Genomic DNA, 24427 nt, shown 5'->3' on the forward strand with positions numbered 1-24427 from the left:
TCCAAGATCACAGTTCCAGCCAATTAAGTTTCTGGTAAGAGCTTTCTTTTCTGCTTGCAGACACTTTCTCAGTATGTCCTGACATGGCCTTTCTTTCCTTAGTGCATGCACAAAGACGGGGTGACAGGCCATACGAAGGGCTCTCTGGTGCCCCCACCCTCATGTCCTCATCTAACCTTAATTATATTCCATAGAGTAAATATAGCCACACTGGGAGGTCGGGGCTTCATTATATGAATTTGAGGGGAGACACAAACTTTCAGTTCATAACATTCCACCCTGGGCCCCCAAAATCGATGTGATGCTCATATGCAAAACACCTTCATTCCATCTCTAGAGTCCCAAAAGTCTTAACTTCATTACAGCATCAACAGTAAAATCTGAAGTCTCATCTGAAATTCATCTAAGTCAGGTTTGGGTGAGAATCAAGGTCCAGTTCATCTGAAGCAAAATTCGTCTCCAGCTGTGAACCTGTAACACCAGACAAATTATGGGCTTCTGAAATACGGTGAGGGACAGGTAGAGGGTAGGCATTCCAATTCCAAACAGGAAAAACTGGAAGAAAGAAAGGGGTGACAGGTCGTAAGGAAGTTCAAAATCTAGCAAGGCAAATTCTAGTAGATCCTGAGACTCAAGAATCATCCTCTTTGGTTCAGTGCTCTGCCCTCCAAGACTGTCGGAGAGGCATCATCATCCCCATGGCTGTGTGCAGCTGCCCACACTGCTCTCTGGAGTGGCCACCTGGCACACTGGAACCAAAGAGGGGCCCCACTCTGAAACCAAGGAGCCATCAAACCCCTGACCGGTGGTGGGAGGGACATCCCAAATGATTTCTGAATTGACTTTGAGGTCATTCTGCCTTTTTCTTAAAAGATAGTCAGGACTGCAACTGGATAGCTCTATGGTCCCTTTCTGTAGAATCTCAGAGGTCCAGCCTGCCTTCGCTGCATCCTATCGCCATCCCCTTCAGTTGAAATGGCAGTGCTTCTGCTCAAATCATATAATCTCTCTATCAAGTTATACTTAGCCATGTCTTCCGTGTTCTCTTCTAAACATGCTTTCTCGTGTTTTTTTTGCAATATGGACAGGCTGAGAAATTTCCAAATCTTTAAGTTCTAGTTCCTTTTTAGTTAACAATTCTTCTTCAATTGAGCTCCCTCCGCCTGTACTTTACTACAAGCAGCCGCACCGGAGGTTAGGGCTTTAGTGTATGAATTCTGAGGGACACAAACATCTAATCCATAAATATACACAATGGTGTGTATATGTGCATGTGTGTGTACATATATATGCAGATAAGATACATGAACATATATATGCACATTTATGTATATGCACATATGTGTATATATAGGTATTTATGTGTGTATACACATGTTTTTAGATTTATAAAATTCTAAGTACATCCTGTAAGGTAGATGCTATTTTACTATCATTTTTATAGTTGAGGATCTGAAACCCAGAGAAGTATATAACTTTCTCAAGGTCACATAACCAGAAAACTAAGATCTGTATTCAAGCCTAGATAATGTGGCTACACAGTCTGTGCTTTTACTACCCTAGAGTTATTTTCTCTATGTTAGGAATGAAAAAAAAGAAAACAATAATAGGTACAACAGAGGTGTTTTTTTTAATTATGGGGAAATATGCTTAACTTTATGAGAATAAATTAGAATACCTAGATTACATAGACAAATGTATAGGGAAAAAATGTAACTGAGTAAAACTGACTTAAAAAGAAATAGAAAATCCATATATAGATCTTTTAATCTTTAAAACTCTGTAATTTAAAATCTATCCATCCAAAAACTACTAGTCTCATTTGGCCTAATAGACTGTTTCTACCAAACTTTTAATATACAGATAATTCAAATGTAGAAAACAGCAAAGGAATGGATACTCTGTCTCTCATTTTATGAGATTTACATAAAAACCAGAAACAAACAAGATCAACATGAGAAAAGAAAGTTCTGTGCCAGGCTCCTTATGAGGTAAAAGAGATGTAAAAGTCCTATATAAAACTCTAGAAAAATAAATCTATAAAGGTGTAAAAATGATACGTTATACCAATGGGTTTTCCTGGGAATGCAAAAAAAAATGATGTTATATTAGAAAATCTACTTATATAATTCAGGCAAAGTTGAAGTTATACATGCCTATGCCACAGCAATTCTACTGTCAGGTCTAGGTTCCAGAGAACTTGAGACATACAAACAACAAAAATGTACAGAAGTACTCACAGCAATGTTGTAAAAGTAAAAGATGGGAAAACAATCTAAACATCTTTCAACTGATAAATGGCAAACAGTGTAGCATATCAATGGAATAGAATAATGTAGGGTATGAGAAATGAGTGTATCAGAACTATCTGTGTTAATGCAGACAAAACTTCTAAAAATGAAACTGAAAGATAAAAAGGCAATTTTCAAAATGATGCATCAGCACCTAAAACAGTACTATGTATTGTTAAAAGATATATACATATGTATAAGGCTAAAGGTACTGATGATGTTGATAATACCAGATTTAGGATAATATCCATCCCTCTACAGGGAAGAAAGGGAACAGGGGGTCATCTGCATGGATTCAACAATCCACACCTTATACACAAAAGGCTTCGAGTGTTCAAACCCTCTCCTTCCCATTCTCCCTCTTCCTTAAACTTCTACTCGGCCTTCAAGATTTAAATCAGATTTCATTTCCTATGAAAAACCTTTTCTGACTCTTCTGTTTGCTTGCTCTTCTGGGGCCCCACAGTTCTGGGTACAAACCACAATTAAAGCACTAATCACAAAATTTATTTGTATCAAATCCTGTCTTCCCCAACTTTGGCTCCTTATATGAAATCTGAAGGATTTGACTTAAAGAAATTCAGTTCAATTCAGCAAGTATCTAGTAGAAGTCAAGCACTGTATTCTTAATCCTTGGCTGAGTGCTATGCTGCTAAACATATTACATGTTTCCTACTTTCAAAAAGATTATATTTACCAAAAAAAACTTTTAAGACAAAATTTAATATACTTAAATCTATTAGAGACACTGTCAATCAAATGTGCCAGATAAAGAGGAAAGAAATAGTTTTGAAGGTCATGATGGAAGTGAAATTTAAGCTGGGACTCAGAGAGAGAAGGGCCCAAGGGGTATGTAGAGTAATACTTATTGGCTCTTTAGAGACACTTTGGGTTTTTTTTTTTAAGATTTCATTATTTATTTGAGAGAGAGAGAGAGAATGCATGAGCGGGTTGGAGCAGAGGGAGAGGGAGATGAATCCTCATGCAGACTCCCTACTGAAGGCAGAGCCCAACTCAGGGCCCTGAGATCTTGACCTGAGCCAAAATGGAGTGGGCCACTCAACCAACTGAGTCACCCAGGTGCCTTGGAGACACTTTAAAGAAAGGGTCAGCAAACTTTTTCTGTAATCATCTCATTGTTTTCAGCTTTGCAGGGCATTCTGTCCCTGCCACAACTCTTCTGTTGTAGCACAGTAGCAGCCATAGATAATACATAGTCAAATGACCATGACCATGATTCAATAAAACTTTAGTTATGAACACTGAGATTTAAATTTCACATAATGTTCATGTGTTACATAATATCCATTTGTTCATGTGTTACATAGTATTCATTTGATTTTTTTAACCATTTAAAAATGTAAAAACTATTCTTAGTTCATAAACCACATAAAATTAGGCGTAAGTTGGGCCATAGTTTGCCGACCCCTACTCTAAAAGACTGCCAGTTGTAATATAAAAAATGAACTAAATCGGGGATCCCTGGGTGGCGCAGCGGTTTGGCGCCTGCCTTTGACCCAGGGCGTGATCCTGGAGACCCGGGATCGAATCCCACGTCGGGCTCCCGGTGCATGGAGCCTGCTTCTCCCTCTGCCTGTGTCTCTGCCTCTTTCTCTCTCTCTCTTTCTCTCTCTCTCTCTCTCTCTGTGTGTGACTATCATAAATAAATAAATTAAAATAAATAAATAAATAAATAAATGAACTTAATCAACCTGAAGGCAGGATCAGTACTAGGAGCCAATAATGACTGCTGAACAGTGGAAGGTCAAGATGAATGTGCAGATTAAGAGCTTATAACTATCAAGATAAAATATACATCCTAATAAATAAATAAAAGTATCAATAAGGCAATGCTCTGTGAACTCGTGTGTGGAAACCCATCCCAAGCTGGCAATTTAAATTTATAATTTCCCAAGTTTTAGAAAGTAAGGAAGAAAAGAAAGTGTGATTATTTAATCAGAATGTATCTCACCACAGTTTCATCCAGGCTACTATGAGCATGCAGAGCAGCCACTATTCAACCTTCTGGAAACAGCCCTGAGGTTTACATGGAAGGCAGGGAGGCGGGGAGAAAAAAAAAAAGATCAGACATCCTGCTAATAGAAATGGTTATAGGGCAAGAAGAGGCCAAGATGGTGGGGAAAAAAAAGATATATTTATATTTTCAAGTTTGAGATCAGCCCCAGAGATTCTGCTCTTGATAAGGTTTTGTGAAATGCCATCAGTTCTATAGGTGTCTATGGTTCCTTTTCCTTTTTCTTGAAAAGATTCTATGACTGAAACAACAGGCATAATTTCAAAGAGGTTTATGATTCCTTGGTTTTGGAAAAATCTGGATTCAAGTCCAGAGTCTGTCTAATTTGCTCTGTCACCCTGCCCAGAAACATTCTATCAGGCGGCATGCTGGTAATTATTATAGATAAATATGAGTGACTAGCACACAAATTAATTTATATTTTGCATGTAATAATAGCTGTGAGTTAGTGAGCTAATGGTAATCTCTAATAAATATAACAATAATAAACTTAGGAAGTAACAGATGAATTAGGATAACATTTTGTGCTAAACCTGAGAGTGAAAAGCTGATGTAGATGCATGTACTTGCATATAACTATGGAACTCCCTCCTTAGCTTAGCCTTGGTTTTATTTATTTATTTTTTATTTTTTTAAAGATTTTATTTATTTATTCATGACAGACACACAGAGAGGGAGAGAGAGGCAGAGACACAGGCAGAGGGAGAAGCAGGCCCCATGCAGGGAGCCCGACACAGGACTCGATCCTGAGCCTCCAGGATCCGGCCCTGGGCTGAAGGCGGCGCTAAACTGCTGAGCCACCTGGGCTGCCCTTAGCCTTGGTTTTAAACAGACAAACAAAGGTATTTACGAATAGTCATTACTTCACATAGAAAGCTTCTTATATGCCACACTTCTAAAACCAGCAAGATATTTTAGGCTACATCACTTCAAGATTGAGGGAGACCAATTGTAAAGATATTGGGATCTTCACTTCCGATATTCTGGGACTGGAAGGTGTCAATATGAGTAATAGGTTGCCCAGAAATTTTTATAAAGACTCTTGAGAATGGCATGCCAAGTACTCTAAACACTCTCCACAGGGCACTCTCCACTCCGAGTTAAACGTCTAGTGATTATTAACTGAACAGAGGTGTGTACATTTGTGTGTAGGGAACTTTATGATCGATTACTCTGTTGAATAATCAGAGTTCAGAAATTAATAATTACTTGCTTGCTTTCCTGAGATTTGATTTCACCTTACATTCCTCATCCTCATCCATAAAGCAAGGAGTGATGGCTCAGGTCTTTCTTCTCTGTTACTCTGCTGTTCTATAACTTACAGAAAGGTAGCTTTCAACTAAGCATAAAGTCCTTAGTGACAATTAGAGCTGTTTAAAAATTAAATCATCTTCCTTGCAAGAAGTGAGTTCCTTGTAGCAGAGCTGGAGAGAAGCTGGAACAGGATCTGGAATGGAAAACCCTGTGCCAAGTGAGAATGAATGATTTATTTCAACAATGAGAGTCTAATTCTATCAGGTCCCCCTCCGAGACTCTGCATTCAATAGTTGCCATGGACCATGGTTCTGGGCAATTTTACATATATTTAATTTGGTCCCCATAACAATATATGAAAACTGTATCAGGAGTTGTAACCAGGTATTTTCTCATGTTCCTGTTTGAGATAGGAGAGTTAAAACTAAAACAACATATAGGTACAATGGTTTTGCTTCACATGTACCCTTGTTTTCAGAATCCTCCCAACATTCTGGGCATCTGGGTGGCTCAGCTGGTTAAGCGCCTGCCTTTGGCTCAGGTTGAAATCCTGGGGTTCTGGGATCGAGTCCCACATCAGGCTCCCTGCTTCATAAGGATCCTCTCTCCTTCTCTCCCTCTCTCTCTCTCTCTCTTTATCTCTCATAAATAAGTAAAATCTTAAAAAAAGAAAAAAAAATCCTCCAGCATTCTGCTGGCCTGTTCAGAAGGATGAAATGACAATGGTGCTGAATCCCCTTCGTGGCTCCTAAACAAAAGCAGGTTCCTAAACCATTCAGAGTCCACAATCTTAAAAGTTGAGTCTGGTTTCTCCCTAAATGGGGAGCACTTTTCACAGTACTGGAGCCTCCCTGTCACTTTCTTCTCCACTTACACAATTTTTTGAAAGCTCTTTCCTGCTGATTTTTAATTTCACTAGCCAAAAGAGCTCAGTCCCGCACCCTCCAAAATTTCATTGTGTACTTAGCCCTCCAGATTATCTATAAACATGTTTACTAAAGAGGCCCAGCAGAAATCCCTGGAGGGGCTTCCCTGTTTACATATCTCCATCAACAGCAGGCTCACACATCCTCCCTGTGTTTCCTCTATTCATACCTCTGTGTGACAAAATTACCCTTCTTAATACCATGGCAGCACAATTTGGAATAGCTTTATTGTAAAACTTTTAACTGACTCCTTGAAAGTCTAAGTAAATTACATTTATTGTTCTTTTCTGGGTGCTTACGTACCTCCTCAAACAATGCAGTCATGTTCTAGGAAACAGAATGCTTTTTCTCCACTCATTACACTTAGTGGTCAATGATCCTACAGTATTTGGAGTTTACCAACAGGAACGAGATTCACCAGTAGACTTTAGGGTCTCTACCTTAGAATGGTAACAAGAGTGGAATTCACTAATAGTGAAAAAAATAAGTGGCAATAACTTTATCTTATACTTTGGTTATTTGTTCCATTGAGCTTCTGCAGACCCTTTGAATGGACACCATAAAGTTTCAGCAATTTACTTATATCCAGCAAGCCATCCGGTTCCCTCACCACTATTTGATCTAATACTACATCTCTCGCCTCTTTGCTTCAAAAGACACGATGACAGTGGAAATTTCTATGTTTCGACAAAGACCAAAGCAAAAGAATTCATTGAGGCTCCAGATCTCCTTTCTTCCCCGTGAGCACGTCTTTTGCACCCTGATCATCAAGCAGTCCCATTGATTCCCAAGTTGACCCTCTGCTTTCATATATAAAAAAGCTTTTATTTCTGGATGACAGTCCTTTTGTGCTGTTTCTTCAATTCCTTTACAGTCTGACTTATTTACACCCGACCTGTCACACTTTGAGGCTTTCCCTGTTCTCACTTGAACAATTTTTTGCCTACTTCCACCCCCCCAAACCCTACCTTTGCTTCTTTTACACTTTGTGAGATGGATGCAAAAGTTTTTAAATGAGCTCCTAATCTTTGGTATGTGACATATTTTCCTGCCCCTCCATAAATATGTTTAAAGCATTTCCAGGTTTCCTACAAGTTACAGACTTTTTAAAATATTACTTTCAATGTTAACTTCATGCACACATTGATTTGATCTTAGTTTCATTCTCTAAAACTGAATAATAATGTGACGGTTTGTTTTTTTTTTTGTTGCTGTTGTTTTTGTTTTTGTTTTTTTTTGCTTTTTACTCCCTTTCAGAAGGTTGGATGTAATTGAGTTGTGAGCATTATTGCAATAGTCACAGATAATTTCCTGTACCAATCCCTGTCTAATCTTAGGCCTGAGCCAGTATAGTTCCATTCCTTCCTTAATTCTAAAACTTTTTGTCTTATGAAACAGATATTTGTGTGAGATCTTCCAGTCTCAGAGTGTGATTTCCCTCATAACTATTATTTAGTCTAATTTTCCAGTGTTATCAATAGAATTTCAATATCCTTACCCTAATTGGTTGGTCTTTGGTGGGGAGTTTTAACCAGAGTTCAGGGATGGGTTCTAGGAGGTCTAAGAAGCTCCTGAAATCATGGGCAAAACCATATGTGTCTAAGGGAATGTGTACTTTTCTAAGAAAGAATTCCTCAGTTTTCATCAGCTTCTCTCAGGAATTATGAAACAAACAAACAAAAAAAGTTTAAGACCCACTGGTCCATAGTGTCCCTAAATACATTATTATTGAGCGTGAATTTCTTACCCACAGAGAAACTTATTTATCCAGCATTATTTTGTATACTTTTGTTTACTGTTTTTATTATACCTATTGTTTTCATCATTTTCTGTATATAAAATGTTATAATCCCATCAGTTCATCCATCCCTAATATTCCCATAGATTTCCTAACCCTGTAGTACCAGTTTTCTCCAGTTTCTACCCACTTTCTCCTTCTACCAAGCCTAAGGGGAAAACACTGGAATTGGGATCCTTACTTGCTACCAATCATTCTATCTACTCTTTTTTATACTTCTAGAGTTTATATATCCAGTATGCATTTAAAGACTTGAGGCGGGACACCTGAGTGGCTCAGTGGTTGAGTGTCTGCCTTCAGCTCAGGGTGTGATCCTGGAGTCCCGGAATCGGGTTCCACGTCAGGCTCCCTGCATGAAGACTGCTTCTCCCTCTGCCTAGGTCTCTGCCTCTCTCCCTGTCTCTCTCATGAGTGAATAAATAAAAATCTAAAAAAAAAAAAAAAAAAAAAAAAGACTTGAGGCTTTGCCTTTCTAAAAACTGTCAATTTTCTGTTTATACAGATGGATAGTTTTGCCATCCCATCTTCATCCAACGCACCACAGAATCCCCTTCTCCCTCTCACTCCTCCTTCCCCACCCCATCAGCATCGCCCTAGTGAGGTCTGTGTCAAACTGGGTCTCATGCTTCCTCTGCACTTATCAACTTTCTCCCAATTTTTAGGTTAAACGCTAAACTGCCACTTAACAGATTTGCTACACACAGAGCTCATTTTCTGGCCCCCCACATTAACACAACACCTCAATGCACCATTATATTTGCTGAACAAACCTCAGATTCTTTTGCAATCTACACAGTAACACCATTATAAGTTTTGTTCCCTACCCCCCCCTTCTTTGAACTGGACTGAACTTACCGATTTGACTCCTTGCAATGGAAACAAGAATGATATGGTAGGGAAAGAAGAATGATCCATGCCCTCTGTAAGGTCTTTTGAGAAGGCATTTTAAACAATTACCAAAAATATATATTAAAACCTACTATGTAAAAATAAATCCAAAGTAGATTCCAAAAGCCTAGCAAAAAAAGCAAGAGTGTATTTTTTAGATGTATCATGCTCACAATTCTTAATTCTTCAATCCTCTTCTACTTGAGGCAATGTACTCATACAGTTACTGTCACATCAAAATCTCCATTGTTCTTCATCAACAGGATGTTATCTAATGAAACCACAGGGCAGCTTACAACGCAATTGCAAAGACTCTTACGAAGATGTTCTCAGGATAAAAGATCTCCTTGGATTTCTGCACAGCAGCTTAGTGAGGCTGCCGCTAACCAGGCAATGTTCCAGTGACCCCACAGTCTAGAGGTCCTCCAGGACCACAGAGGTCATCCCAAAGCAGTTAAGATAATGAAGAGCAGGCAAGCTGAAACATATGCTTCAGAAATTCCATTGAGATTTGGCAGTTTGCGTCTCAGGGCGATTTTCCATTAGAAACGATGTTTAAATTGGTGAACAGGAGCCTGGGCCAGCCCGTCATGCAGATGTACTGACAATCCTAACAATGCTCCCAATTCTGGCAAACTCTATCACCATTTTATGACACTGGGGGAGAGTCACAGCATAGGCTATGGGAAGAACTTCTCTCCTTGTTGCAGTCCAAGAATCCATGTCCTCCCTACCACACTACTACCCTAATGATCTGCTCCCCACTGACCTACCCCCTCATCACACGCACACATCTGCCAGGCAGAGGAAGGGAAGACTCCTTCTTGACTTGGAGCTGTCCTCTAGCAGAGAAAAAGCATAGGAACGGGGGCACCTGCCACAGATGGTGGAGGTGAGAGATGGGGATAAGCCACAGGTCTGCGGTCTGTGGGATGGGCAAAGTAATGACGGTAAGAGCTACTATCTACTCAACATGCACTATGTCCCGGACTCTATGCCACATACTTTAGATGCACTGTCTTGCTGAATTATCACCACCACCCACGAGGCAGGAAATACTATCCCGATTTTACAAATGAAACTGAGGTTTGGTGAAAGGAAGCAGTTTGCCCAAGGTCTGAACTCCAAAGCCCGTGCTTTTAAATAATATATCTAAAGTCTGCTGCTGTATCTGGCAGCATCTGAAGTCTCAGCAGCAACAATTAAAAAGAAAGAGGGAAGGAAATTCAATAGTAGAGGGGATGGTGGTACAAAATCCTATCCCTGCAGAAGTAGAAATCTGGACCACAGCTAGGAATGGGAATGAGCATTGTAGGTTTGTTTTCCATAATTTCAATACTGCTTTTAAAAATGAAATTGATTTTCAGTAAAATGCTTGAAATGCTAACTTGTGCCCTTGGTCATTATGAATCACATCATAGGGGAACTTGAGTGGCTCAGTGGTTGAGGGTCTGCCTTCAGCTCAGGTCATGATCCTGGGGTCCTGGGATCGAGTCCCACATTGGGCTCCCCACAGGAGCCTGCTTCTCCCTCTGCCTATGTCTCTGCTTCTCTCTCTGTGTCTCTCATGAATAAATATACGAAATCTTCAAGAAAAAAAAAACATCATAATAAATGATGTTGCAATGATGTTGCAAAAGAACTCTAAAGCTTACAAGTAAATTATTTTGAACAAAAGAAAAATTATATTTAAGCTAACGCCATACTGTTTTCACATCAATACCAATATTTACTTGACTGAAATCAAATTAAACATTGTGCATTCATATGGTGATATTATAAATTAAATGCCCCTCCCACAGACCAAGAAGAGGAAATATACACTCACCAAGCACACCCAAGCGCGCACACACACACACACACACACCTGCTACTTTATGAGTTGTTTGCTACCCTTGTTAACTGAAACAGATGAAAAACCACATCAGACTCAGAGGGAGGAGAGTTTTGCAAGGGTTTGATTTATTTCAAGAACTAAGTTTTCTCAAGCTGGGTATCCAGCAAAAAAAGGGGGGGGAGATTATTCTAAAGCATAGCATAGTCCTTAACCTTTTCAATCCCCTTTCCTAATATGCAGACCTAACCAGTTGTTAAAAGGACTTATCCTATGAGACTCATATGTCTCTGAAAGTATATCATCTCCCTATGGGTTTTACTCCACAGTAAAAGTTACTTGTAAATGTCCCTTATATTCATCTTCAGGACTGATACTACAAGATTATACTTGGGACATTTCTTTCTAAGCAAAAGTGAACTTGATCTTTTTGGTGAAACCACCCTTGAGACACCCCAAGAATTCAGAAAAGTCTGCACTTCCTCCAACAATCACACAGAGATCAATGCTAATTTCAGGATACAGTCTTGCTTCTTTACAGCTCTCAATGACTCGTATGGAAATTAAACCTTTAAGTTGATTCTGCATCACTGCCCTGAGCAGGCCAGCATGCTGCTCTCTCCATAAGCCAGCCAGTGAGAGCAACTGCAGCAGAGTCTGTGCTGAGGTTATATAATGACGGAACTGGCCCAAGCAACAGGGGGCTTTGAAGGAGGGGGATAGATGGAAGGCATGAGTGCTAATTCAACAAAATGAAAATCATTCCCAGGAATCACTCTCCAGGACTTTGAACCAAAAAAACAAAAGTAATTTTACCTTTAATAATCAAGGTGAATATCAGTAGCTTTGAGGAGAGGGAGGAAATCACCTAATAATGTGCTCATTATTCACAGATTTTTTTTTTTTCAAGTCCCCATTGAAAAGTACCATCCCATTATCAGGTTACAAGAGTGACATCTAGTGGACTCATAATGCAATGACCGAGAGGCTTTCGCACACACTTGAGAACAGGGCTTCTCAAAATCTAAGGTGAAATCGAAATTACCTGAGGATCTTGTTAAAATGCAGATTCCGATTCAAGTAAAGAAACCAAAATCTATTATTTCTAACAAGTTATAGGTAATGCTGACGCCACCGCTCCATGGACCTGTAAGAGTGGCAAGGACCTAGAACATTTCGCACCAGCTTTTACCCTCAGGAAAGAAAAGAGGGAAGGGACATTTGGGAATCATTTCCAGGTTAAAATTAGGCCAAGTGAATTAACATGATTTTTTTAAGTTCCTAGTTCACTAGCCCAACACAGTATGCACATTCACAATCTCCTGTCCAGCAGAGTCCTGACACCAGTACTCCTCGTCCTAAATGCCAGAAACAAAACTAAGAAGGAAAAGACCTTACTTCACAATCACATTTATTTGTGACATGATTTGCTCAAGTCTCCAACACAGGATCACTTCAGAACTTAACATCTTGCAAGTTTTCTTTCATTGTTATTATTTTATTCGCCCAATACTGAAGTATGATATAGTAGTAATTTGTACCGTATCAGAACTCATTCCTTTCTCCCCCAGGTAACCCGCACCTGAGCAGGAAGCCGGTGGGGTATTGTCTAAGTGCCAAGCACACCTACTCAGAATGTCAACAACATTTGCCCTGGACACCCCTAAGAACAGAACAGGATGTGTGACTACATCCAAATCCAACCGTTTCCAGAATCCAGTCCTATGTGGTTTTTCTGAGCCAAAGAACCTTGACGTCCATGCAGAACAACCAGACTAGGCCGTCAGCTGTAAGACTCTCCTCTGTGGAGGAGCTCTGCTAGGCCCCACGCAGACTCCTCCTGCCACAGCCTCCACCTCAGCTACATTAGACCCATTCTTTGGTTCCAGGTCATGGTTTTAAGAGCCATCAACACTGAGGGAAATCAGTCTTTCTGTCTCCAAACACACACACAAACACGCACAAAACCCACTTTCTGGTCTAGTAAAACCCTTTGGGACAAATGGATTAATCTAAGACAGTCGTTTTTTAAGCAGTGGAATTCTTATTTCAAACTGGCAAACAAACAAAAGTGGAGCTGTTTTGGCTGAAATGGAGCTGGAATTCTTGGCGATCTGCCTACTTGATTCCTCCCCAGGCTGCCCCTCACCCCATACTCCTGAATACTCCTCTTCATGCCCCAAATACTCCTTCCTGCCCTAAATCCCACCCCCAGCTACCATGCTCACAGAAACACAGTTTGAACCAGAATCAATGAGTCTCACAATCACTAAAACCATCCCCAACTCCCAGATCACTCAAGGACAATATTGTTTTCATTACCCACATGGAGCAAGAGATACCTGTTTCACTATAATTTGACTTAGTTATGATTCTAACAGTTTTTGCATCTTCAATCAAAGGATTTATCCAAAAGATGTACAACCTGATTTCCTGATGGAAATTTGCTTTTAAGTCATAATTAAGGATCTCTGTCATGAGTAAACAACAGAATTGTTTATACCTCTTCAATTACTCTTGGCAGTCCTAAAGGGGAAAATAGGTAGAGGAAAAAAGTCACGTAATTCTTCCTCAAAATGGGGATGAAAATAGAAAATGTAACTCAATATGCCTGTTTCAGTAAGTGGCACTGCCTCACTTGCCTACAGAGTAGAGAGTCCTTGCCTCAGTTAGAATTCCAGTTACGAGGGATCCCTGGGTGGCGCAGCGGTTTGGCGCCTGCCTTTGGCCCGGGGCGCGATCCTGGAGACCCGGGATCGAGTCCCACGTCGGGCTCCCGGGGCATGGAGCCTGCTTCTCCCTCTGCCTGTGTCTCTGCCTCTCTCTCTCTCTCTGTGACTATCATAAATAAATAAAAAAAAAATTTAAAAAAAAAAAAAAAAAGAATTCCAGTTACGACACATGGGACCTTGGGAAAATTAGCTACCTCTCTCTATCCTCAGGCTCCTCATCTGAAAGTGAGAGCAATACCTATTTCATGGGGCTCTTGTGAAGACTGAATTAATATATGTAAGGGAGTTAATAACCAACACGGTGTGATCATTCGATAAATGTTGCCTCTAATGATAATTACAATTACTAATATAATAGTATTAAGAGTAATAACCATTAATATTCTTCTTTAACTGAATATTCAAAATGGTATTTGATTCTCTTGGAAAATTTCAGCCAAAATTTTTTAAGTGTGATTTATTCCTTTTCTTAAATTCAAGTGTAATTAACATATAGCATTTTATTAGTTTCAGGTACAGAGTATAATGATTCAATAATTCTATACATTTCTCAGTGTTCATCAAATTAAGTGTACCCTTGGGACACCTGGGTGGCTCAATGGTTGAGCGTCTGCCTTTGGCTCAGGTTGTGATCCCGAGGTCCTAGGATCAAGTCCCACATCGGGCTCCCTATAGGGAAACTGCTTCTCCCTCTGCCTATGTCTCTGCCTTTCTGCATGTCTTGTGAATAAACAAATAAAATATTTTTTTGAAAGAGTACCCTTAATTACCTTATCAATTACACCCATTCCTCCCCCCACCTCCCCTCTGGCAACCACCAGTGTCTTCTCTATTTAAGAGTCCATTTTTTTGTCTTTTTCTTTGTGTTTTGTTTCTTAAATTTCACATATGAGTGAAGTCATATGGTATGTGTCTTTCTCTGTTTAACTTCTTCCACTTAATATTATACCCTCTTGGTCATCCATGTTGTCCCAAATGGCAAGATCTCATTCTTTTTTATGGTTGAGTAATATTCCAGTGTGTGTGTGTGTGTGTCTGTGTGTCTGTGTGTCTGTGTGTGTCTGTGTGATCTTCTTCATTTATCTATGGATGGACATTTGTGTTGCTTCCATATCTTGGCTATTGTAAATAATGCTGCAATAAACATAGGGGTGCATATATCTTTGCGAATTAGTGCTTGGGAACTACTGGATCATATGGTAATTTTATTTTTAGTTTTTTGAAGAACCTCCATACTGTTTTCAACAGTCGCTGCACCAATTTGCATTCCTACCATCAAATTTTAGCCAAAATTGAGAGGTATAAACAACATACAGTCCCATCAATTCTGCATATATATTGAGAATACTGAGAATGTAAGAGAAGCTGATATGATCCTAAATGAATTTCAGATATATTCCTTAAGATACATTGCCTTTCCTTGTGTCTCTTTGTTTTACCTCTCAGTGAAACATATTAAAAAAAAAAACATATTTATCAATTAGAGGCAGTTCTGATTTTTAAAAATCACATTAGTTTTTGAATAGTTATAACTATGTTTATTCTTTGTGCAATACATTGCTCTCCTTAAACATCATATTGTCTAATTTATTTTAAATTTAAAAATTTTATTTTAAATGAAAGAAAGCTGAACTTTTTCTAGGAAAAGTCCAGAAGATGGCAGCTATTATGTGAGTAGCTGGCTATCTGCCTTTTTTTAACTGCCTGTTGGACTGCTCAATTATCTATACTGTTAGGACTGTGCCAAAGTACTGACCACTTGGCTTCAAAGCAACCAGAATCTTCAAATAAATTTTTTTTGTTTTAACAAGAATCCAAAAAACTCATAAGGACTGAGGCACACATAAGCTTCATAGCAAATATTCAAAAGCTACCTTGCCAAAAGCTTTAGAACAAAGAGGATGGGAGAAATTCAGACAATTTATGACTTAATTTACAAAAAAAAAAAAAGACTTTTGAATATTCTAACATGTTAGTACGAAGTAATCCAGAAGTTTTCAGAAATCTCTGAGATGTAATCTAATGTATCCCCTATCACCAGCACTTCTGTTCCAAATAAACCTCTAGGTATTTTTTACTGGATAAATTATCAAAGTTTACTGCAATCTTAAGGTTATAAGAACAATGTTTAAAATACTCTGTAGTTCTCTCACTTTTTAAAAGTGGGGGACAAATCGCCACAATTTTCAGCTCTCAAGGGGAGATATATCTTTCCTAGAAAAAAGTTCCCATCTTGTGGGCTTCTCTGATATTACTTCTGAAAATCATTTTTGTCATGCTTCATTTTGTTAACTGTGAGTTTATACTAAATCTCAATTAACTAGACAATTCAGTAAACTGGAAGCCCTGTTCCCCTTGACAATGAGGTGATATTGCTATAGATGATTCTTCTCAAACTTTATTTTTTTCAAGAAGTTGGTAAGAGAGTTCTCAACACAAGGAGGAATTTTTTCTCCTTTTTCTTTTTCTCTTTTTTTTTGTAGCTATAAGAAAAGATGGATGTTAGCTGATCCTATTGTAGTAATCATTTCACAATATATGTAAATCAAACCATCACACCATATGCCTTAAATTTACACATTGATGTATATCAATTATTTCTCAATAAAACTAAAAAAAAAGTACTGGCAACATTTTGGCAATGGCTGAACTCTATAATTTCCTTAAAAAATCTAAGAACAGTTTTTTTAAAAAACAAACAAACAAAAATACCGCAGCATGTTGCTCCCCTTTCCATTTGAAAGAAAAAAAAAAAAGAAAGAAATTAAAGTAGAAATTCCCTTAAGAAAGAAACTCAGCTATGTGTCTTTATTCTTTGTTTACTCTGCCCCTAAGCTGCCATGGATATGTTCATGGAGATTACTTTGTAGCTTCCTAGAAACTATTTTACAGTTATAATTATTAGTTTAACTACAGAAATAATAATAGGAGCCACTTTCCACTGAATTCTTACAAGAGTCAAGTACTGCACAAAACTCCTAGTATATACTATCTTATTTAATTCTCTCAAAACACATGGAAACAACTATCATTATCACTTTTTTGCACAGGAAACAGCTAACACTAGGGATATGAAAAGACTTGTCCAAGATTTCACAGTAAGTGGCAGAGCCAAGTTACGAACCCAGGTCTGACTCTGAAGCTCAAGCTCTCCCAGCTGTGCCTGCTATTTACTGCTTCTAAGTTCCTTGAAATCAAGGGCCCAGTTCTTCCTCATCTGGAAACCTTCAGGAATTAAACCACTACCTACTCCATAGGGGACTCAAGAAATTGTTGCTTAACTGAATAATCAAGAGTCACTTGAAAGCATAAATTGAAAATGTGGTAGACAGAAACCTACGATTAATTGCCCCAGAGCTCAGAATTCAGATATACTTCAAGGTCACTTATTAGGCTTGATATCTTCTAGAATCAAAATAAATAGGTCTTTGTCAAAGAGATGATGGAAAGAATTTAAAAGAATCCTACCATCTGTCAAAGAAACTAAAAGACAGGCATCCACAATGTATCAGGCACCAACAGAATTACTAGTCTGGATAAAACAGGAAAGGAAATAAATTTTGAAATATTAAAACCAGGTTCTTTGACTATCTACCCATGGTCACAGTAAAGTTGCTTTCTCTCTCTTGGTCTCCCTTTCATCAATATAAAATAAGGAAAAAATATATATCCAAAATATTATATATATATATGTATATATATATATATATAATATATATACTTAAAAGGTTACTAGTATGTGTTTAACGGAAGCCATCATGATTATTGTCATTGTTACTAGCAATGCATCAGTTAAGTTAAATATGTGATATATGCCTGTTTAAATTATACTTTCAAACTTCAGTGAATGCTTTAGCATGACTATGGTAAAAAAAAAAAAAGTCACATAAGAAGAGGCACATGTATATCATTTACCTTTTCACTTTTTAAAAAATCCTTAACATGGGTTAAAAAAAAATTCCCAAGGTTACTTAATCTGTTATGATTTAACAGCATTTTAACGTTTTCTAAGGAATGATAGCAAAGTGCTGCATCTCTTCAAACTTGGAATTTACTGCCTGTCTGAGTCTCTGCTTGTGCCAAATTAAATATACAGTATAATGTCCATACCAGAAATAACATAGCACAGTTTCCTGCTCTATTCCTTGGTTGAATGGGCCCGAAATGAAGAAAGGAAGACATGATTTTATTTAATCATCTGAATAATGGTTTTCTTCAATCCCTTGAATTAGAAGGTACTCCAGGAAAAAAAAAAAAAAAAAAGTTTAAAAGAAATTGCCATGTGAATTATCAGGCTATTTAAAGGAGAAATTTCTTTTGAAGGCCCTACATTTGAAAGGCTCAAGAAAAAGCATTAAAAAGAGTAATATTAATGAACGACTTAAAAAGTCAACTTCCCCTAGCTCCTCCAAACTGCTGAGGAGTGAGGATTGTAAAATCCCTTGGCCTGTGAAGTACAAGTGAATTGTAGACTAGTGCTTCTTCCCAGCAGATACTACCCAAAACTCTTCTGAGGAATTTTGGAATAGAAGAGCATGGAGAAATGGGATGGTATATGGGAAAAGATGCCCTGGGGGTCTAAGGAAGGTTGCTGGGTTTTTTAAGGTGAAGGACATAGACATCTGATTATCCACTGATAGATAATGCAGGTGATAGAGAAGATAAAGTGCTGGAACAACACCTTTAAGTGGGCAAAATATGGACAGGGACAATTCATCCATTGTGATAGCAGGGAATGAAATGAACTATAAGTGGGCACACATGTGGGAGCCTGGGAGGTATGGCAGAGGAAGGATGAGGTAGTTCTCTAATGATTGCATCAATTTTCAGTGAAATAAGAAACCATCTTTGGCTAAGGGTGAGGAGAGAGGGGGAGGATCTGAGGAGAAAGAAGAAGTGAAATAGTCATCTCAGAGAGAGAAAATAAATGTGTAAGTAGTGTTCTAGGACTGTGAGTTAGGCTGAGGGACCACTTGAGAATGGTGGCCATGAACAGAGAGTGAGGTCATCAACATGGTAGCTATGTTTTCTTATAGCCATACACTACATGACTGTGGGCATGGAATAGAAGGAGAATTAATTTTAATCAGCAGTGGGATGTTGCCAGTTGGATACAAAGGAGATGGTATAGTCAGCTAAACCGCTGAGCCACCCGGGCTGCCCTCAGCAATAATAATAAAGTCTAGATCTGGAACCCTGTTACTCATAGTGTGGCATCAATATCGCCTGGAGTCAGGCAATGCATCTTAAGATGATCTCTATTTAGAGATTCATATGCATGATAAAGTCTGACAAACACCTGAGTGGTAGCCAAGTGAAAACAAGAAAAATCATTAAGAGCCATGAGAGGTTAAAGAAATGAAAGGACAGGATGTCGCTTGGGTCATCTAAGTGGATTACAAGGCCACCAAGATTTTTGACAGAAGACATGACTAGGTCAAAGGAAGAGATAAACAGAGCCACACGGGAATGACTGTCCAGGTCCTAACAGGCGCCTGGAAGGCTTGGAGTCCTGGTGGTGATTGAGGCACATGTGTAAAGGATGCTGGGATTGGTGTTCTTTTAAGGGAAGGAGATAGTTGTGGTTGTCTCATCCTCTGGATTGCTCTCCTCAGAAATTTATACTGATCATGAGGGTGACGCTATAGCTGAAGAAGCTGTGGTTTTACAAGAAGGATACAGAACTCTGTGAGCTCCCCCAAGTCCTGTTGGGAGTAGTGCAGACTGGGAGAAATATGGTCTTATCAGGAACACAGACAGAGCTTAGTATGCATCTATTAGTCCACATGCCAGCATGCTCCTTAGGGCACAGAAGTAGTACAGTTAAGCATTTAGGATAAATGTGGCCACCCAAAGATCTGTGCTTGTACTAGCAAGCACAATAATTCTATTTGAGACTGGAGAAATTCATTGAACTCGAAGAGAAGCAGAAAAGAAGAAGGAAGAGAAGGAAGAACACGAAGGATGGGGAGAGTCATATGTTCTTCAGGACAGTGAAACTCCCTAGAAACAGCCTAAGTATATGATTAAGAAAGGTGAAGCCTCCCAGAGATTGTACAAGTTTCATCTATAAAAATCTCCCCCATCTTCCTTGAAAATATATAGTGTAGTCTCCTCTCTTCAACAGTACATTTGTGAATGGATCTTCTGTGATACTAGAGAGGGGTAGAGGTCAGTGAGATCATGAGCCCACAAAGCAGAGGAGAATATGCAAATACAGGTTCCTGGGATGTTGAAGAAATTTAATAGAGAATTTTGGATATACACAGGTTATGAAATTAGGGGGATTATGATAATTAATCATGTATGTAGAGGGCAGTGGCCTCACTGATAAATATGTTACATAATAATAAAACATATTCTTTTTGAAGACTGGTCAACTGCTTCCTCTGCACTCTCCTCTCCCATCTCCCAAAACCCTTCTATCATCATAATTTTTTGAACAACTGAGAAACATTTCAGGGTGCTGGGGTGGCTCAATCGATTAAGCCTCTGACTTTGGCTCAGGTTGTGATCCTGGGGTCCTGAGATGGAGCCCCACGTTGGGCTCCCCACTCAGCAGGGAGTCTGCTTCTCCATCTGCCCACCCCCTGTTCGAACTCTCTCTCTCTCTCTCTCTCTCTCTCTCAAATAAAATGTTAACATATTTATGTGTGTATTTATTACATACACACACACACACACACACACGAATACTATGTAATTGTTAATCCTTTGGGCTAGGTGTTTCTCAGGGTCAAGGCCCAATGGTAATAGAAACAAAAGAAGCACTGACTGAAATCTACAAGTTCTTTCTTAAAATCTGAATTTTCACAGGGCACCTGGATGGATCAGTCAGGCATCCAGTTCCTGATTCTGGCTCAGGTCATGATCTCAGGGTCATTAATTAGCTAACTAATTAATTTTAAAAATGTGAATTCTCAGAAAAGCATCCACCAATACAGTCAACAAGTAGCAAAATGAGTATCTCAATTTTACTTTTGTTGAGCTAACTCATTTTTTAAAAGTTGACAAAGAATAGGGAGGAAAGAGCACAAGTGGATGATCAAACTGAGAAGTTAAAAATTGCATGTATGTAAAATAGCATACAAATCAAGGATCACTACTCTTTAAGAAATGTATATGTATTTATTCACAGTCTGTGATCTTTCAGCTAGGGTTCAACAAGAATTAAGGAGAGTGAGCAGTGTACCTAACTAATTCCTGAGACCATCAGGGTCTCCACTATAGATTTTCAGCTCAAAACTCAGACAACTCAAATTAGATGCAAAGCTATAATTATTATAGAAAAATGAATTATAATTATCCTGGCACTCACCCATAAAAATATTTCCCAAATCTATTTTAAAAATTAAAAACAGACCAAGGTCTAGAAGCATATCTAGGATCCATCTTAGCATGCTAGCTTCATTCAAGCTGAATTTGTATTTGGTCCTTAATCACAGTGTTGAACCAGGCCTCCACCAAGAGGAAACAAATTAATTCTGAGTTCCTAAGGAAAAACCCTAGTAGATCTTCTCTTATTTCTTACAGATAATAAAGCAGCAATCAACTAGATCAAATAAGCACAATATCTACTTTATGTGACCGGGACAGTTCAAGCAGGAAAAGTATATTTCTGTCTTCAAAGAATACACACACACACACACACACACAGTCTCCCATATCCTTTGCCTACCATAATAAAGGCCAAAGATTCTAAATTTCTTTTTACCTTGCAGTGACGTAATTGAGAGCATTTACCCAAGATGCCAGAGCTCTAGGTACAAACACTCAGGAGGGACTACAGAGGTCTATACCAAAGTTTTTTTAAAGAGACATTCTTTTTTAAAAAAATATATACAAGCAGGGATCCCTGGGTGGCGCAGTGGTTTGGCGCCTGCCTTTGGCCCAGGGCGCGATCCTGGAGATCCGGGATCGAATCCCACGTCGGGCTCTCAGTGCATGGAGCCTGCTTCTTCCTCTGCCTGTGTCTCTGCCTCTCTCTCTCTCTCTCTCTCTCTCTCTGTGTGTGTGACTATCATAAATAAATAAATAAAAATTTAAAAAATATAGAATTTAAAAAAATATATACAAGCAAAAAATAAACTATAAACCTTATACTAGAGCATAATGAACACCTCCCATGTGAAGTGGTCTGGAATTGTACTATAAAGCCTCCCGAGTCAAAACTGCTTTCTTCACACACCAAAAACTGAAGATTGGACTTCCATTGTTAGTGATGAATTCCCACGAGTTCCAACATTTCCCTCTGTTAAAATGCCTGTGAAAGGGATTGCCATCATCAATGAGGAGTATCAGTTAGTTGCTGCAACCCTTTAGCTAGAAGCAAGTCTGATGGAGAAGGGGTGGGATGGAGTAGAAGACCTGAACTGGAATCACAGCACTCTCCTGTCAAAGGTAGCAGGATCTGAAAGGTTAGTCGACAAGGAGGCAGATCAGAGTTGGGATCCATCTATTGAACACAGGTATCAAATTCCCTATTTGAGAAGTGAAGAGGTGAAAGTTGATCTCTAAAAAGTTCAAAACTGCCACTTTTGTGAAGTGTGGTGGGTCTGGCTAGAAGTGCATGGTTCAGCCCCAAACGGAACTAACATGTTACCAATGCTGGTCATAAAAGCACTGCTGAAGAAGAGGGCAGGCACTCAAGAAAATGTTCCACAAGTACAACTATGTCAAAAGGCCATTCTACAGGGAAATCATAGTAAACGCCTCACATGTAAAAAGACCATAAATAGAAATAGAGGAAAAATTCTAGACTCATCTTGGTTCACTGAAGTGTTCACACTCGTATTAAGAGAAATGGAAAAGAAAGTTGGGCTGAAGGAAATAATGTTCTTAAAACTAAAAGGATGATTAGCAGCAGTGTGGACGGATTGGCTGGCCAATGGAAAATGCTGGCTTTCATGCATGCTGTCAAGAGTACTTGCTCGGAAATGGCTGCAATAAAATTCACTCCTTTGTTCAATAGATATTTATACAGTGCCTTGTACGTGCTTCTGCTGGATGTGTAAAGCAATGAAAAAAGACACCTCTACTCTTAAACTTCCAATATATGACAGAAGATACAACAATGATATTAGTAAATTGATGGGAAATGGTACAACTGAGTCAAGCAAAGGTTAGGGGTTTGGAAGAAGAGTTAGAGTTGCTGTTCTCATTTTTATTTGTGAAGGATCACAGTTCTTTCACACATTCTTTCGCACTAGCCAACGTCAAGAATTTCTAAGGACAAGTTTAGACACTTAATAAAGAGCATCAGTCCCTAAACCATCTGCTTTGCTCTGAAAATAAAGATCCGTCACATGCAAATTTTCATTTTACTCCAACCCTATGAGAATGTTATTGTCAGCTGAGATAGGTAACATTTGGTTTATAATTGACATGGTGAACAAACCATGCTTTATAAAATGGCTACAATCAGTGCTTCTTTGGGATGAAAAAAAAAACCATCATATGAGGCCAAAAGTCACTCACTTTCAGCGACTTCCTTTGATCCTTTTAAGTGTCCTATTACTAATCTTCTGACGAAGAAATGTGCAAAATACAGAATTTAAAGTGAACAACAGAACCTTGTTATAGTCAGACAAAGATATATAACAGAATACCCCACGAGGCTTTTTCTTAAAAAGGGAAATCATCTCCCAAACTCGTATCATACAAACCCACAGATTAGAATAGCCCAACCCTATGTTGTGTGTATCATTCTTACCTGATAAGGAACAATGCTGACATGAGCTGTGCCCCAACGTTCTGCTTCCTTTTGGCCAATAAGATAATTAGCAGCTATGTGAGTCAAACATGCCACCTACCAGGAGGGAAAAAAAAAAAAGGTAGTTTACCCACAAATCATAAAAAGAAGGTTATACTACCTAAGTTCTTATTTGAATTCACTTCATGTCATTGCAAAAAAATAAAGAAGAAAGAAAGAAGAAAGAAAGAAAGAAAGAAAGAAAGAAAGAAAGAAAGAAAGAAAGAAAGAAAGGAGAGAGAGAAAGGCAACTCAAAATATATCAGCAAATATATAGGCATCATCCTACAAAGAAAGGAAGAGCAGTATTACATTACTGCACGAGACTAAATATGAATAACATTCAGCTCTCGAAAAGATCACCTGAAGACAGAGGTTGGCCCAATAGATGAAACCTTGGTCCAGCCTTTAGCAGAAAAACCATAGCAAAATACATCAGCAACCAGTACATTCCTTTCCCCTCTTCACCCATGTCCTTTTACTTTCTGTCAAGATGACAAAAAAAAAAAAAAAAAGAGCCTGTGTCATAAATGACCAGCTGAACCAGTCATGAGCCATATTCCTTTAAATTGCTCATTTCAAAAAAAAAGTAAAAAATAAAAAATAAATAAATTGCTCATTTCATGAGAAAAATAACAATAATAAACCTCTATTTTGTTGACATCGACTCAGTCAAGTCTTCTGTTTCTAGCTGCCCAAAGCATTCTTACTGGCACCGACGATCGACATTACTTGACTTGTTAAAACTCCTTATTGAATCATCCTATTTGCACAAAAAAGTGCTCTACCTCTTTAAAACCTAGTCCTAACCCTATATCCTCATTATCCTACTTACTTCAATTTTCAAAAGCCCTAGATTTATTAAAGGGGTCATCTCAAACCTTAAGGTCAATCTCTGACTCTTGCAGTACTTCATAC

At 38.6% G+C, this 24427-nt stretch overlaps 1 protein-coding gene across 2 annotated transcripts in view; it reads right to left on the minus strand.

Annotated features, from left to right (window-relative positions):
- The window catches only part of SUGCT (succinyl-CoA:glutarate-CoA transferase), a 714309-nt gene that overhangs the window by 519922 nt on the left and 169960 nt on the right, over window positions 1-24427 (minus strand). For both annotated transcript variants that reach the window (XM_038562658.1, XM_038562657.1), the window contains one exon: window positions 23471-23566. In XM_038562658.1, coding sequence (XP_038418586.1) covers window positions 23471-23566 — 96 coding nt within the window. The remainder of the gene's footprint in view (window positions 1-23470; window positions 23567-24427) is intronic.

This window comes from Canis lupus, chromosome 18 (genome assembly GCF_011100685.1).
Source record: "Canis lupus familiaris isolate Mischka breed German Shepherd chromosome 18, alternate assembly UU_Cfam_GSD_1.0, whole genome shotgun sequence".
Taxonomy (NCBI): domain Eukaryota; kingdom Metazoa; phylum Chordata; class Mammalia; order Carnivora; family Canidae; genus Canis; species Canis lupus.